Source organism: Diceros bicornis, chromosome 32 (assembly GCF_020826845.1).
Source record: "Diceros bicornis minor isolate mBicDic1 chromosome 32, mDicBic1.mat.cur, whole genome shotgun sequence".
NCBI classification, from domain to species: Eukaryota; Metazoa; Chordata; class Mammalia; order Perissodactyla; family Rhinocerotidae; genus Diceros; species Diceros bicornis.
Genome location: NC_080771.1, coordinates 10,671,855 through 10,684,589, shown reverse-complemented (window position 1 = coordinate 10,684,589; position 12,735 = coordinate 10,671,855). Strand labels below are relative to the sequence as shown.

The 12,735-nt window shown below is 43.0% G+C and overlaps 1 protein-coding gene across 1 annotated transcript in view; it reads left to right on the top strand.

Moving 5' to 3' along the window:
- The window catches only part of PSME3IP1 (proteasome activator subunit 3 interacting protein 1), a 32,230-nt gene that overhangs the window by 7,115 nt on the left and 12,380 nt on the right, over positions 1 to 12,735 (top strand). The window contains exons 2-5 of the mRNA XM_058527876.1: positions 3,294 to 3,435; positions 3,969 to 4,067; positions 4,465 to 4,586; positions 9,751 to 9,884. Of these exons, the coding sequence (XP_058383859.1) occupies positions 3,309 to 3,435; positions 3,969 to 4,067; positions 4,465 to 4,586; positions 9,751 to 9,884 (482 nt within the window). The 5' untranslated portion in view covers positions 3,294 to 3,308. The remainder of the gene's footprint in view (positions 1 to 3,293; positions 3,436 to 3,968; positions 4,068 to 4,464; positions 4,587 to 9,750; positions 9,885 to 12,735) is intronic.

The window sequence follows — 12,735 nt, the reverse complement described above, 5'->3', positions numbered from 1 at the left end:
TCATATATTGGTTGAATTAGGTTAGGTTGTACAGTAGTCCCCCCTTATCTGAGGTTTTCCTTTCCTGGGTTTCAGTTACTCATGGTCAGCCGTAGTCCGAAAATATTAAATGGAAAATTCCAGAAATAATTCTTAAGTTTTAAATTGCACGTCAGTCTGTGTAGCATGATGAAATCTTGAGTCAGTCCCTCTCCGTCCTGCCTGGGACGTGAATCATCCCTTTGTCCAGCTTATCCCTGCTGTATACGCTTCCCGTCGTTAGTCACTTAGTAGCCTCGATTATCAGATCTACTGTCACAGGATCACAGTGCTTGAGTTCAAGTAACTCTTATTTTACTTAACGGCCCCAAAAGCACTAGAGTAGTCATGCTGGCAATTCAGATATGACAAAGAGAAGCCATAAAGTGCTTCCTTTACGTGAAAAGGTGCAAGTTCTCAACTTAATAAGAAAAAAAAATCATATGCTGAGGTTGCTAAGATCTGCGGTAACTTTCATTACAGTATATTGTTATAATTGTTCTATTTTATTACCAGTTATTGTTGTTAATCTCTTACTGTGCCTAATTGATAAATTAAACTTTATCATAGGTGTGTATGTGTAGGAAAGAACAGAGTATTCGGGACTGCCTCTGGTTTGAGGCACCCATTGGGGGTCTTGGAACGTATCCCCCACCGAGAAGCTAGGACTGCTCTAGTGAAAGGTGTCTGACATTCAGCTTGCTTCTTGGCAGTATTTATTGACAGTGAAGTTTTGAATCCTGAAAAGACCTGAATATTTCTGGAGAAGGAATATTCTGATATTATCCAGAATACTCAGGAGTAAGGCCACTTGTTCATGAACGTCTTCTGACCCTATGTTTGACCTCTCCTAACGTAGAACGATGACAAAATTAATAAGCCAGAGGGCCGCCACTGGCATTGAGACCGGGAGGGTACAACAGCAGTAGAAGTGCCAGGGCGTGAGGACCTAGAGGAGATAAGGAAATTGAAGAAGGATGTGGATAAAGCAGTCTGTACTTTAGTCTTGTCCTTTTTAAACTCAGAAAAAATCATTATAATTAGATGTGGCCATCTAGCTTGTTTTATTTATTTGGGGATCAAAGGAATGTCAGGATTATAATATTAGCTTTAAAGAGCAGACTTTTGTCAGTGTTCATTAGTTTTGACTTTGTGGTCGTGTTTTCAGGAAACTAACCCATTGAGAGAAGTAGTTTCTCTGTCAAATTCTGAAGCCATTGTCTTTATTTATTTATTTTTGTGTGTGAGGAAGATCAGCCCTGAGCTAACATTCACGCCAGGCCTCCTCTTTTTGCTGAGGAGGACTGGCCCTGGGCTAACATCTGTGTCCATCTCCCTCCACTTTATGTGGGACGCCGCCGCAACATGGCCTGACAAGCGGTGCATTGGTGCGCCCGGGATCCGAACCCGGGCTGCCAGCAGCAGAGCGCGTGTACTTAACCACTACGCCATGGGCCCTTAAAGCCATTGTCTTTATTTTTTTATTATTATTTTTTTAATTAATTAATTAATTTTTCCCCAAAGCCCCAGCAGATAGTTGTATGTCATAGTTGCACATCCTTCTAGTTGCTGTATGTGGGACGCGACCTCAGCATGACCGGAGAAGTGGTGCGTCGGTGTGTGCCCGGGATCCGAACTCGGGCCTCCAGTAGCGGAGCGCGTGCCCTTAACCACTAAGCCACGAGGCCGGCCCGCCATTGTCTTTAAATTTCCTTTTTAATGTATTTCTGCTTTATTTTCATTTTCATTAACCAACTGTGATTCCTGGTTTTGTCCCTGTGTGTGAAAGATGGGTAATAGCCAGAATAAACTCTTTGGGTAGAAGTTGAATTCTAGCACTTAAGAGAAAAAGATTGATGGAAAAGAAAGTAAGAATGTCTTGGAACCCCATAAATTTGTCTTTTCCCAAAAGTGGTTGATAAGTCTTGGGAAGATTCTTATTTTTCTAGTGTTTCCATTCCACATTCAAACCCTTGTTTACATGTCTCCTAAAGCCTTTGTGCCTTGAGTTTCAGGGATCTTTGTTAAAGTTAAATGAAAGTGGGTTCTTCTTTTTCCAAAAACTCAATAGGCCGTGAAAATTAAATGAATGATTTTACTTTCTTAATTTTGAGTTATAAGAATAATTCTTAGAGTCTGAATTCTTATTTGGATGGAAGCATGTAAGATTCTAGGTTTTTGTTTTGGCCTGTTGGAAGATTTTTTTCGGTATTAATATATATTTTTTTCATTTTTAAAAATGTATACTGAGAGTGAAGAGATATGTTGAATGGAATACCGGTGGCATTGCCATATCCTAATATTTATTTCCCAGGTTTAAATCATATGCAATCTGATGAGTTCACTGCTTTGAGACACTATTCTTTTTCTCCATTTTATAAGATTAAAGGTACTGGGGATGTTTGGCCCAGAAAAGCGACAAATTAGGAGGAACATGGGAGTTTTCTGCGAACAATTGAAGCATTGTCGTGTTGAAAAAAGGATTGGCTTCCTTTGTGTAGTCTCAGTGGATTGAACCTGTGTGTAGAATTTATAGGGAGACAGATTTCAGTTCAATTTAAGGAAGAACTATCCTACCAGTCAGATCTGCTCAGAGAGGGAGTCAGCAGCCTGGGAGGGAGGGCAGTGGTCCATCTTGAAGTTTTAAAACGTGGGTTGGATGAAAATCTGGGTGTGTATGGTGGATTCAGATACCAGCTGGAGAATCATATTAGGTGGGCTATAAGGAATGGCCTCTAGGATATCACTTCCCTGCTGTACAGACTGACTCCATCTCCAAGATTCCTTGAATACCTGAGTCTTTCCATTCTGAATCTACTTGGAAATAAGAAAGGGTGAGTCGAGGTAGCGTAATGTCCCTGAAACAGGAATTTCAAGAAGGAACAATGTCAGATGTTACAGAAATAAAGGAGAATGAGAACTGGGAAAAAGATAGGGTGCCCAGGAGGCCAGTTTGTCTAGATTAGAGGGACAGAGAAATATCTGCAATGCAAGATTTACTGTGGAACAGCATGTACTGAGAATCATTCCAGGTGCTCTTGCTGGCTTTATAGATAACATAGATGTTAGTAAAACTACCTGGTACCTTAGGAAAATGTAATCATGTGCTTTCATCACTGACCTTTAAGTTAAACTACTTGAGGATTTCTTTGTTTCAAGATTGAGGGGAATTTCGAGGTAGTCTGTTACTGGGTGAGACAGAACTAAATCTCCTTGTTTCTCTTTGGAGTTTTAATTGCAGTTCTCACTTGAAATGCTGTGTTTGTTTTTTGTAGACTGATTGTTCCATTATGGATGGAGGGGATGATGGTAACCTTGTTATCAAAAAGAGGTTTGTGTCCGAGGCAGAACTAGATGAGCGGCGCAAAAGGAGGCAAGAAGAATGGGAGAAAGTTCGAAAACCTGAAGATCCACAAGGTATATAGGCTTATAGTTTGGTATTCGACATAGTGATCGTTAATCCTCACCACAACCCTGCAAAGTAGGTATGAATGTCCTCGCCCTAGAGCCCAGGAACTGAGGCTTAGAGGGGTGAAGGCACCTGTGGAAGGCCTCCACAGCTGGGAGCAGAACCAGGATCCTTGCCCTCCCCACTCTACCACACTGTCTTCCAGGAGATTCTGCATCTATACAGGTGGATCCAGGATCCAAACAATTGGGAATGCTACTGCTCTGTAGGGTTTGGGTGACCCCTCTCCAGTGAACTGTCTCAGGCCGTGGGTTGTATTGACATTGGCTTTAAGAACTGCTGGCCCCTCTCTGAGATCCGGAGGGAAGCTGTGGACTTGATGCTATTTTTGTGTTATTCTTGCCCTCAGATCATGCAGAGACTTGACTTTATCTTTAAAATTCTTTGTGACTCTAAAATAATATGAAAGAATTCTAAAGTATGTGTTTTTTTTCCCCACTTCTCTTTCTCTGTCCCCCTTTCTCTCTCCTCTTCCTTTCAGAATGTCCAGAGGAGGCTTATGACCCTCGGTCTCTGTATGAAAGGCTACAGGAACAGAAAGACAGGAAGCAGCAGGAGTACGAGGAGCAGTTCAAATTCAGTAAGCTTCCAAAAAGAGTCCAGGGGACTCGGCAGAGCCTGTCTGATGCACTCTTGCCTTATGCAACACTTTTTCTAACTAGCCCTGGAATTGTCTTGATTATCTAGTCTCCAGATGCTCATTTGGTGGAAAAGAGACAAACTTCTGCCTTCTAGACCACATTGAACATTTTTGTTTAGAGCTCAAGATACCCATTTTAATTCTATGCTAATATCTAGTAATGGGAGAAACGCCTTGATTTTGTGCCACGTTATCTATCCAAAAGCCGCGGTGTTTACTTTCTTCTAAGCCCCTAAAGGATCTGTTGTTTATTAAAAAAAAAGGAAAAGGAAAAATTTTATTTGACTATATTTTCCCTTTAGCCTGCTAAGTGTTCCTTGTTTAATTATTTCCTCAGAAAACATGGTAAGAGGCTTAGATGAAGATGAGACCAACTTCCTTGATGAGGTTTCTCGGCAGCAGGAACTAATAGAAAAGCAACGAAGAGAAGAAGAACTGAAGGAATTGAAGGAGTACAGAATATCCTTTGTACTTTGAGAGAAGTCTGTAAGGTGTCAGTGTTCTCATCAACGTCTGTGGAGTTTAGTTTCTTCGTAAATAGAATGAGGATCTTCTATGTGGTGATCTCTAAGTTCCCTTTCGACAGTGGTATTCCTTTGACTGAATATCTGGCAGTGGTTCGTGGTTATGTTGTGTGCAGGAGTCTGTTGCAATCAAAAGTCCAGATCCTTTAGGATTAACTAAAGGCCTAAATCCTAATAGTCAGTACCAGGGTATTCTTGCCTTGTGGGATTAAACTCTGAGACAGATGGGTGATGCAGTAAACCTCATCCAGGGGAGAAGTTGGCTTCTGAGTTTTAAAAGGAAATGTTTGTCAACTCTCCTGTGTCCTTAGAAAGACCTTCCCCACAGGTACTGCATGGTCTGGCTCCAGAGGGGCAGAGAAAGCAGCCAAGATGACTTCGCTTTGACTCAATATTGTCTTTTTGTTTTTGTTTTTGTTTTTTTTTGGTGAGAAAGATTGACCCTAAGCTAACATCCGTTACCAGTCTTCTTCTTTTTTTCTTGAGGAAGATTGGCCCTGAAGTAACATCTGTGTCAGTCTTACTCTATTTTATATGTGGGTCGCCGCCACAGCATGGCTTGATGAGTGGTGTATGTCCGCATCTGGGGTCTGAACCTGCAAACCCAGGCTGCCGAAGTGGAGCACGCAAACTTAACCACTGCACCACCTGGGCAGCCCAAAATATTGCATTTTTGACATCTACTTGAGTGTCTTTTTTTGTTAAGTTTATTTTTATTTATTTATTTTTTTTGTGAGGAAGATCAGCCCTGAGCTAACATCCATGCCAATCCTCCTCTTTTTTGCTGAGGAAGACTGGCCCTGGGCTAACATCCGTGCCCATCTTCCTCCACTTTATATGGGACGCTGCCACAGCATGGCTTGACAAGCGGTGCGTTGTTGCACGCCCGGGATCCGAACCCGGGCCACCAGCAGCAGAGTGCGCGCACTTAACCGCTAAGCCTCGGGGCCGGCTCCTTCAGTGTCTTAATAGGCACCCCAAATGTACCTTGGCTGAATCAAAATTCTCAATTCCATGCCTCACTATCCCCACCCTTATCACACTGCCCTCCCCGCAAATCGCTTCTTTTTCTGGTCTCCCAGTCTCAGTAACCGGTGCTCCTATTACCCCCAGGTGCCTGCGCCAACAACTGGCTCCAAAATGTACTCCAGGTCTGCCCGATTCTTGCTATCTCTTCTGCCATTGTGGTAGTCATAGACTTTTCTCTGGATTACTGTGACCATCTAGTTAGTCTCTGCTTCCACTCTCGTCCCCAACAATCCAATCTCCAGACAACAGTCAAAGGGAACTTTTGAAAACATACATGGAATCACGTCACTTTCCTGTTGGAATCACTAGTGGCTGCCTCTTGCGTTTAGACTTAAGTCTGATTCTTTACCAGGCCCTACAAGGCTCTGCATGATTTAGGCCAGCCCACCTCCCTCCCTGTCGTCTTTTTTTTTTTTTTTTTAAAGGTTTTTTTATTTATTCATTTTTTCCCCCCCAAAGCCCCAGTAGATAGTTGTATGTCATAGGTTCACATCCTTCTAGTTGCTGTACGTGGGACTCGGCCCCGGGTTGGACGGAGAAGTGGTGCCTTGGGGCGCGCCTGGGATCCGAACCCGGGCCGCCAGCATCAGAGCGCGCGCACTTAACCGCTAAGCCACAGAGCCGGCCCATCCCTGTCGTCTTAAATTCACTCTTCCTCATGTTCACTGTAGGAGCCTCCTGGCCTTCTTCGTGTTCCTGTCTCACCAAGCTTTGTGATTCTGTTTCACGGCCTTTGTGTTTGCTGTTTCCTCGGCCTGGAATGCTCTGCCCTCAGATTTGACAAGGCTGGCATTTCATGGTACTTGGGTCTCAGTTCACATCTCCCCTCTTCAGGGAGACTTCCCCTAAGCACCCTGTCTAAAATCGTACTCTCCTCCACCACTGTCTGTGATGTCATTTTTTTATAGTTCTTGTCACTACTTGAAAATCTTAATTTATTTGCTTACTGGTTTGTTTGCCTCTTTACTGCTGGAATGTAAAGTAAGCTCTATACGAACAAGGACATGGTCACCACCAATTTCACCAGTGGTGGGCATGTCGTAGGTGCTCAGTATATATATGTGAATAAACTAATGAGTAACTCATAGGAGAGGTTAATAAAGCCAACTTAGCTTTTTTCCTCCTATGAGAAAGCTTATTTGAATGTGATAAGTCTGTATGTTAAATAACCTCACTAGTGTGATTGAACAGGCTTCACCTCTAAGATTGATGCTGTGACTCTGTGTGTATGTGCTCGTTGGTATTTTTTGCAGGGAGTGTGCAGTAGGTTCCATTAAAGAGTTATGTGGGAGAAAGCATAGCTAGATTTCCAAGGATTTGGTTTAAATCAAGGTGACTCAGGTGATTTAGGTGGAGCATGGTACCACAAAACCTGCTCTGAACAGGTAGCGAAAGACCTGGCTTCCAATCCCAGTTCTCCTAGTGGCATTCTGCTGTGACATTAGGCTGAGAGTTGATGGAAAGTCATACCTGAATCCCGACTGCAGGATTGAGGCTGATTCTTCTGAAGCTCCCCTCCCTTGCTTCCTTCCCTGGTGACCCCAGACTAATATTATGCATTGATGTTTGCAGAGACGGGCAGATGTATGTATTGCATTGTTTCAGGCACCAGGCTTTTTCCTCTAAGGAAACGCATTAACTACACTTCTCACCTGAGTTATGTCTTGTTTTATGTGCTTAATTGGGCAGGCTCACAAATAAGACGGAGTGTCTCCCAAGGCAGCATTCTGGAACGTAATGTTAGTGTGGTATGAGGGTGAAATGCACTTGGTTTTGAGTTCAGAGGGAAGAATGAACAGGGCAGTAGGGAGGCAGAGGAAACTTTCTGTCCTGGTAGTATTACACTATAACATTGAAGAGGCTCACGGGTAGTGGCTTTTATTGGAAACTTAGAAAGTTCTGACTGTCTAGAAAAACTGAAGAAAAGCAAGCCTTCCCACCCACTGAGGTATAATGCACTACCCCAAGTATGCGTGTATCCTGAGACATGTTGAGATAGGAATTGAGGGATTAGCCGTTTGTTTATTGAAGCTCTAAATCAGGAGCTGGTTCTTGTCTTTGCTTGATTGTTATAATGTGGTACATTTTATGATGTGATACTGATGGAAACAAACAAGCTATGGTTTGTGCCATATAAACAACAGAACTCTTGTTTCCTTAAGGTTAAACCAGTATTTAGCAATATTATGTGTATTAAAAACTATGTGATTTTAAAAAATGCCTCATTTAATGAAGTCCTTGAGATTTTTGAGGTGTGTTTGTATATTTAAAGCATTTTAGAGGGAGAGGGACTTAAGAGGAAAAAATTGCTTATGCTTTGGATATGGATCAAAAATAATAACATTACCACCATCTCCCCCCAAAAAAGAAAAGGTTGGGGGCTTTTCTTCACTTTAAAAGAATAAATGGGCTGTCCCCGTGGCTTAGTGGTTGAGTGCACGCGCTCCGCTGCCGGCGGCCCGGGTTCGGATCCCGGGTGCGCACCGACGCACTGCTCCTCTGGCCATGCTGAGGCCGCATCCCACATACAGCAACTAGAAGGATGTGCAGCTATGACAGACAACTATCTACTGGGGCTTTGGGGGAAAAATAAATGAATAAAATCTTTAAAAAAAAAAAATAAATAAAAGAATAAAAAGGTAAGTGTTGGTTTTTGCCTGTGTCCTGGTATTAAAAATACATGTGGGCTTTTGTTGTGTTAGTTTTTTCCATTTTTATTTTATTTTTCAGTATTTAATATTAAAAATTTTCTTTGAGAGTTTTTATCCCTTAATGATGGAGTTGCAGGTAAAAGTCACAGCATGCTCGTGGTTTTTGGCATTCTGTACTAGAAAGATGAAATCTCTGTATCTTTCAGTTTTATTCTAAAGAAATGAACCTTTAGTGTTTACATACTGTTTCCAGGATGACCGTGAAAACATTAAGTTGATGAAACTCAGAATGGTACTGAGCATTATGCATAGTCCCCATTGAATATTGTGAATATTTGACATAATTGGTGCCCATGAGAACAGAGTTAGCGCCTGAAGAGTGATCAGAATTAGACTTTCCTTTTTTCTGGTATCCAGTTTTCTCATGTTCAGAGACACACAAATAAATAGCTTAGACCAGGTACCCCCCACCCCTGCCTCTTTGGACTGTTAGCACATGCTTCTTAGATTTCCTGGGCACTAGATGTCACTGTTGTGCCAGGAAGGCACTACTGCATCTTAAATAAGGAATTGCACCATGTCAGAATACTTGTCTGTTGCCTCATAGGTTGTGAGAGAGAGCATGAAAGGGAAGGAAAGGAGGGGACTGGTGGAGAGAACAAAAGAAAGTGATAAACCTTGAGAGCCGGAGATTGACATCAAGCATGAAAAAAGGGCTGTTATGAGTGAACTGGTTATGCTTTTAAAACAGCTTTTTGGTTCTGGTGTTGTATATGCACAGGAGTTTCTCATTAAAATCACCTTGAGAGAGTGTTTAAAACAGGTACCTGGGCCTCTGGATGTCCTCATTCAGTAGGTTTGGGACAGGGAGGTCCTTTGTTTTTTACTGAGCCTTAAGGTGATTCTGATGTTGTATTGCACCAGGAGTTAGTTTCTGTGGCGTCTAAGATTGAGTGCCATTGATAATCACAGGACATTCTGCAAAATTTGATTTTAGCCTTAATGGGAAAAAAGCAAACCTTTTTTTATTTTCAGAGAAGCTACATTGTTTTCTATTGCGTTTATATTCCTTACCATCTTGGTTTTCCCCAGCAAGCATGATATTGACCATGTCTTTGGTAATAGCAGGTTTGCTGGCTGTACTCAGCTTTTCATTGAGAATCAGAGGGAACAAGTTTGCTTCTCTGTATTATTTTGGGCTTGATTTGCCATCTTTCTCTGTGGTCACCTTCATTTCTCTGTATGTGAGCTGATTCGATTGGCAGAATAAAGAGGGGAGGGTGTTTTTTAAAGGAATAGGCTAAACATTACATGGCAGAGCTGAAGTGCTAGTGGCTTCTATTTGTCTTCCTTCTCTTGATTTGCCATTGTCCTGCCGTAGCTCTTTTTGCTTAGTTTGACCCTTAACCTATAACTCACAGTAATCTCAACAAGGTTGGAATTTCTTCAGAAAACAAGAAGGAAGTGGAGAAGAAAGTGGCTGTGAAACCCATAGAAACCAAGAACAAGTTCTCCCAGGCAAAGCTGTTGGCAGGAGCTGTGAAGCATAAGAGGTCAGCCAGCACTCCCACGACTTAAATCTCCCTCTGACGGTGTACTCTGAAATGCCGCTTCTAATGGTAGCCAGAGCAAAAGGTCACCCAAGCATACGTCTCCATGAGGTTCCTTTGGTAGCCTTACCTCTCTCTCCCCTTCTGAATTTGGTGTCTTCTATATAGCCTTTGACCTTTGTCTCTGATGGTTCATTTGACAAATAATAGCTTCTCTTCCTTGGGCAACTGCTGTGTGCTAGGCGTTGTGTTAAGTGTTTTCCATGCATGATCTCATTTATTCCTCTCAACAAGTCTGTGAAGTACAAGTCATTACCAGATGAGGAGACCAAGAATTTGAGAGGTTGAGAACCTTTGTCCAAGCTCACAAAGTAATAGGAGAGGTGAAGTTCAATATTTGAGCATTGTGTTTCTAGGTAAATGACGTAGTCAGTTGTGTGACAGGATTTGCATGGGGTGTAATGAGAGCAGGGAGGAGGAAACAGAACAGTCTGGAGCGGGTGTGTGTCCTCACGTAGGCGAAGTTAGGAAAGGCACTGGAAAGGAGAGGTTGATTAGGTAGGACCAGTAGAGCACTGACAGGCAGACAAGGGAGAGGAGAACATCCAGGCAGGGGGAACAGCTGCTGTAAAGGCAGTGTGGCCTGTAAGAACATGGCAGCCGTGACAGGGTTACAGACCTGCTGGGGCTCTGCTTGATGGATGTGGGGTGGCAGCACTGCCTAGAGGTTTTGATACGTTCTTTGTTTTGTTTGCTCCTCCCTTTCCAAATCCTGAAATGGCACCAAAGTAATTTCAGTTTGGCCAACCATACCATGGGCAAAATGATACGAAGTTTAAGTGCAGTCTGTTAGGGAGTGTATTGGTATATTGGAACCAGGCACATGTTTTGAAGGGAGTGTATTGATGGAGTCTTGTGGTTTGGCATGCCATCCATCTGCTGCAGATGTTCCTGGGGACGTGCTCACGTGTAAAAATGTCCTCATGGTACAGCCGCAGAAGGGAGGAGAAGCAGCAGCCTGAAAAGGACCATGAATTATTCCTTTCAAGTCTTCACGTAAGCTTTCATGCCTGGCCCAGTGCCTCTCAGGAGTTGGACCTGGGTCAGTTTTACTGGGCTACGCTGAGAAAGGGCTCTCTAGGGGGGCAATTAGTTAATTCTCAGCAGTGTCTTGCTCCTAGCAGAATGGGTGTTAGAACTATCTCCCTTTCTTAATCTTTAAAGGCCTTAAATCACCTTTGAAGGGGCTCCGTATTAGCTTATATGGTGACATGCATATCACCCCTTTTGGGTTTTGAAACTACATCATTTATTGTTGTTTTGTGTAGCAAGGTGATAAATTAGCCTCCTGGGGCAGGAGTTCCTAATCTACCCAGCCCTGGGTTTATTAGCATCACCTAGGAGTGGGGCCGACCCCGTGGCTTAGCAGTTGAGTGCGCACACTCCGCCACTGGCAGCCCGGGTTCGGATCCCGGGCGCGCACCGACGCACCGCTTCTCCGGCCATGCTGAGGCTGCGTCCCACATACAGCAACTAGAAGGATGTGCAGCTATGACATACAACTATCCACTGGGGCTTTGGGGAGAAAAAGGGAAAAAAAAGGAGGAGGATTGGCGTGGATGTTAGCTCAGGGCTGATCTTCCTCACAAAAAAAAAAAAAAATCACCTAGGAGTTTGTTAATTTGGATTCCAGGCCTCACACTTATTCCGTTTCAGTAAGGTTGGAGTGAGGTCTGGGAATCTGATTCTTAAAGCTCCGTAGATGATTCTGATGCTTGGTAAAAAGTCTAATGCCTGGGGCCGGCCTGGTGGTACAAGTGGTTAAGTGTGCGCGCTCCGCTGCATTGGCCCGCGGTTCGCTGGTTCGGATCCCAGGTGCGCACCGATGCACTGCTTGTCGAGCCATGCTGTGGCAGCGTCCCATATAAAGTGGAGGAAGATGGGCATGGATGTTAGCCCAGGGCCAGTCTTCCTTAGCAAAAAAAGAGGAGGATTGGCAGATGTTAGCCCAGGGCTGATCTTCCTCACACACACACACACAAAAAAAGTCTAATGCCTGGTGTGTGTATGTTATGAAGCATGATAATAAAAGAAGCACTGTGGACCCGCCACCCAAGTTAAGACCTAGAACATTATCAACAATATTGAGTCTACCTCTGCACTCCTCCCGTTCCATCTCCCTGCCTTGCCATCCTCACCCACTACTTTCCCAAATCTGGCTTATCATTCTTTTGCCTTTTATTTAGTTTTAGTAATTTTGGGGGGTTTTCGGCTACCTATATAGGTATCCATAAACAATATAATAGCTTCCTTGTTTTTGAACTTTATAAAAATGATTTCATTATATAAATAATCTTCTGTGAATTTGGTTTTTCACTCAAATTTTTTCTGTGATTGAAACAATTTTGTGTGTGCGTGCGTACGTGTACAGCTGTAATTCATTCATTTTCACTGCTGTACAATAGTACATTATATGAGATACCAACATTTGTCCATTCTCCTGTGGGTGAGTATTTGAACTATGACAAACAGTGCTGATAGGCCTGGGACATATGTTTTGTTACATCCCTGCGTATGTTTCTCTAGAGCTGTGTTGTCCAGTACAGTAACCACTGGCCGCCTGTGGCTATCTAAATTTAAATTAATTGAAACTATTTAAAATCCAGTTCTTCAGCCACAGTAGTCACATTTCAAGTGCTCAATAGCCATATGTAGCTAGTTACTGCCTTATTAGCACAGATATAGCGATACAGTGATTTTTTAAAATAGTTATCTCCTTGTGGTCTTAATTTGCATTTCCCTGTTAGCGACTGTAGTTGACATTTCATATGTTGATTTGCTGTTCACGTGTCCT